General features: G+C 39.8%; 1 protein-coding gene across 1 annotated transcript; it reads left to right on the top strand.

The window, feature by feature from the left end:
• The first annotated feature begins 39 nt into the window (after positions 1-39).
• On the top strand, positions 40-3,342 carry LOC119720201 (40S ribosomal protein S18). The gene is made up of 5 exons (XM_038189786.1): positions 40-164; positions 770-868; positions 1,073-1,159; positions 1,536-1,729; positions 3,041-3,342. Exons 1-5 carry the CDS (start codon positions 162-164, stop codon positions 3,114-3,116), a joined length of 459 nt encoding a protein of 152 aa, XP_038045714.1. The 5' UTR covers positions 40-161; the 3' UTR covers positions 3,117-3,342.
• The last annotated feature ends 469 nt before the right edge of the window (positions 3,343-3,811 follow it).

The following is a 3,811-nucleotide window of genomic DNA, read 5'->3' as shown; positions in this document are numbered from 1 at the left end:
AGACTCGCCCTCATTGGTCAATTGAATTTTCGTTGTAATGTATATGATGTGACTACAAGCCAATCATTATACTCGTATCCTAAATGTGCGAATCCCCGTAAATTACTATTGCATTGTGGGACTTCTTGTACGGTCTTTTCTGATCCATCTCTGAAGCCATCATGGTGAGAAACCGGAGGCTTCCCTAAAATCCATTATAATCGTCGATGTTATGACTTTTAACAACATTAAATGTGACATTTCGATAAATGTAAAACTATATACACACATTGCGTGGTTTCTCGTGAAAAAAGAATATGCTTTTACTACCTAAAAAAAGTGAAAAAGAACCGGAGGGTTGATTGTTTCAGTTACTTTCGATCGTTCCAACTAGGCCCCCCTGTTTTAAGATTTTTTAAAGGTTCAGTAGGCCATTAGAAAGGCATATGGATTCTTAACAAAAAATATGTCACAGACGCGCGATTCTTAAATTAAAAATACTCGAATGTCATGCTCTGCACAAGAATTTAAATTGTTTACGTAGGCCTTAGCGTGTTGTTTGAAAATGAAATCAGTGGTTTTGGACAAAAAAATGTCGGAGGTTTGTTTTAAAAAGGAAAAAAATGCCAGAGAACCATTTGGTTGATAGTTTGGTTCCAACAGCCTACATGGCCTAAGATCATGACGTCGGTTCCATAACCATAGCAGTTGAAAGTCGTGTTTTGGTTGCCAAACATACAATAGCCACGGCAAATGTTGTAACATATTTTGTTGTGCCTTTTTTTTCCAGACTCTGGTTCTACCTGAAAAGTTTCAGCACATCTTGCGTGTTCTGAACACCAACATTGATGGCAGACGCAAGATCATGTTTGCCCTCACCGCCATCAAGGTGAAGTCTTCAAACAAACATTAAAAAATATGTTTATTGAAAAATCTGCCCAAAAGAAACAAACGAGAACTGAACTTAACAGTCACAATTGACCGTAAAAAACTAATTTAGGCCTGAAAATAAATTTAAAAATTACAAAATATCAAAATACAAAAAAAAATTGCAAAGACTGATTGTTTTCTGTTTACTCCCGTTATCTTTCAGGGTGTAGGAAGACGTTACGCCAATGTTTGCTGTCGAAAGGCCGATATTGACCTGACCAAACGTGCTGGTGAATTGACAGAAGAAGAGGTAGGCCCCTAATTGTTGTCAAGAGTTTGAATATTTTTTATTCAAATTAAATTTCCAGAAGGGAGAATAATTGTGGGTAATGATTTTGGTATCTGATGCCATATTAGTTTCTTTTGTAGAGGCTATAAGTGTCCCAATTCCGAATTCGTCTTTGGTTTCCAATTGGTACAAGTGCACGGATTCTCAATTGGTCGAATGATTCCTAAATGGTCCGTTTAATTTTCATGATGCCATGTCAGGATGCCATATTAATTTCTTTGGTGGAGTCTGTAAGTGTCCCAATTCCGAATTGGTCTGTGGTTTCTAATTGCTGCAAGTGCACGGATTCTCAATTGGTCAAAGGATTCCTAAATGGTCCGTTTGATTTTCACGTAAGGTTGAGAAGGTGATCACCATCATCGGCAACCCGCGCCAGTACAAGATCCCCGACTGGTTCCTGAACAGGCAGAAGGACGAGCGCGACGGCAAATTCAGTCAGGTCCTGGCCAACGCCCTGGACAACAAACTCCGCGAGGACTTGGAGAGACTGAAGAAGATCCGGGCCCATCGCGGTCTGCGTCACTACTGGGGGTAGGTCACCGTAACTCGATTGTCCACTGTTTTTTTTCCAAAATCTCGGGTCTGGCGCTAGATTCAGGATCATTTGGAAGCTGTCAGTGTTCAAACGCAAGGGGAAACCTTGAAAATCAGTTTCGATCTTTCCAGTTAGGAAAAATTTGGGAATTTTGGGAAAATGCCAGAATCAGGGAATGTGACAGTGACCCAGAAGGGAAAGGTTTTCGCCAGTTTAGCGGACGTGCGTCTCTCAGGCATGCAACTTTTCCTCGGATCAGCTGATTTCCTCGTTTTTCACTTCACACTTATGCCATTAAAAATTGAAAAACACTGTACAAAGTCTTGTAAAGATTGGAGTTTCCTCGTTTTTTGTTACTTCCAAGTTGCATGCTGGTCTCTGTTGCATATGGTGAGGAAAGGAAGGCTGTAAGGGAAAAAGGGAGGCCATCGCTTGTCCACAAGTTACCTTTGTATTATCATCTCAGTTGCTTTGCTGCAACCACCTCTTGACTTCTCAGCAACCTCGTTAATATTTCTCATGGAATTTTTAAAATTTCTCAGGGGAATATCAGAGAAAATTCAGGGATTTGTTTTCATAAAATGTTGGGAACACCGTTATAGGATTCAATGGTCAAAGCACAGAATTTGGTCATATATTCAGCAAGGGTCGTCAAAGTCTGAGGGGCTTAAAATCTGAGGACAAAGTTGGCAACAAATTAAGGTTTGGAGAGAAAACTCTAGTTAATGAAACGAAGGTAGCCATGGCACTGTAGGTATTATACTCTGGCAATGGTACCAAGGATTCCTCAAAAGTGCCCTAGGCAAAGTAGCTTGCAAGCCTGAAGAAACCTGTAGAGAGAAGACAATGAGAAGAAGTTACAATTTTAGAGGCGGGAGGAAAAGCCCAGAAAAGTATTATGGGGGAAAAAAAACACGGAATCAGGTAGGGACTGAAAACCCAATACACATGCGGACCAGGGCAGGAATTGAACCCGAGCCGTAGAGGTGAAAGGCGAGGAACGAATCACTGCGCCTTGACTCCACTGTAAGCTGGAAAAACCTGTGGAAAGAAGACGACAAAGAAATTCTCAATTTTAAATGTGGGAGGAAAACCCTGGATACATATTCTAATTAAAACCTCAACAGAGAATACATCCAGATCAACATTTTAGTCTGGGCGGGAATCGAACCTGGGCCACATAGGATGGTCAGGCAAGTACCCCTGGACCTAACCTGCAATTCATCATCAAATTTGGAAATTTGTAAAAATGAAAGCTTTTGTTTTGATTAATTTTTTTGGTCCATTTTTTTCCAAATCTTCTGCAGTCTGCGTGTCAGAGGACAGCACACCAAGACCACTGGCAGAAGAGGAAGAACAGTGGGTGTGTCCAAGAAGAAGTAGACCAATCAGAGCCCAAGATTGTCAACATGGGGGTGTGTCCTTGAGGGAAGCGGCCAATCAGACAACATCGTGCATATACTGCCCTTCTTGTGCCAAAGGGGGCAAACATGGCTCAACAGACCTTTGTCAAGTTACATTTCATTGGAATTTTGAAGTAAAAAGTTGCAAGGGACATATTTTGCGAGATCAATAAATGCCCAAAACAGGGAATATTTGGTAAAAAGGAGAACGTTTTCATTTGTCATTATTTCTGGCTGTAGCTTTTATACTCCAGATACATACATGTACCCATAAAATGTGTTATTTCCCCCACATTTTTCATATTGTGCCCAATTTGTACACGGAATACAGGCATCCTCTATGAAAGTACAATTCAAAAATAATTTCATATACATTTTGTACATTATCAATACAATGGTTTGCTTGATAAAATGTAAATGACATAAGCACAAATACAGCAATAAATTAAATGTGTTGCATTATTTGATAAATGAATACTGTCTGCTTATATATACTTTAAACAACGTCCAATTTTGAGGTACATACGATCATTTGCTTTGCAAACTTTTTTTTTTGGTTGAAGCAATAAATTGCCCAAAATCTTCAGAAGGGTGCGGAACAATTAACTTGTTGAAGTTTCAGCTCGGTGAATACTACAGCCTGTCTCAAAAAAATGGTACATACAGAAAACAAAT

This window comes from Patiria miniata, unplaced genomic scaffold (assembly GCF_015706575.1).
Source record: "Patiria miniata isolate m_02_andy unplaced genomic scaffold, ASM1570657v1 HiC_scaffold_9, whole genome shotgun sequence".
NCBI lineage: Eukaryota > Metazoa > Echinodermata > Asteroidea > Valvatida > Asterinidae > Patiria > Patiria miniata.
Note: the sequence above shows the minus strand (reverse complement) of the source record. Positions and strands in the feature narration are given on the sequence as shown.

Bases quoted from the DNA above. Each gene is read 5' to 3' on its own strand.
- LOC119720201 (XM_038189786.1), top strand. The intron at 1,160-1,535 runs GTAGGCCCCTAA...TTTTCACGTAAG, and splicing joins GTGAATTGACAGAAGAAGAG to GTTGAGAAGGTGATCACCAT. The intron at 1,730-3,040 runs GTAGGTCACCGT...AATCTTCTGCAG, and splicing joins GGTCTGCGTCACTACTGGGG to TCTGCGTGTCAGAGGACAGC.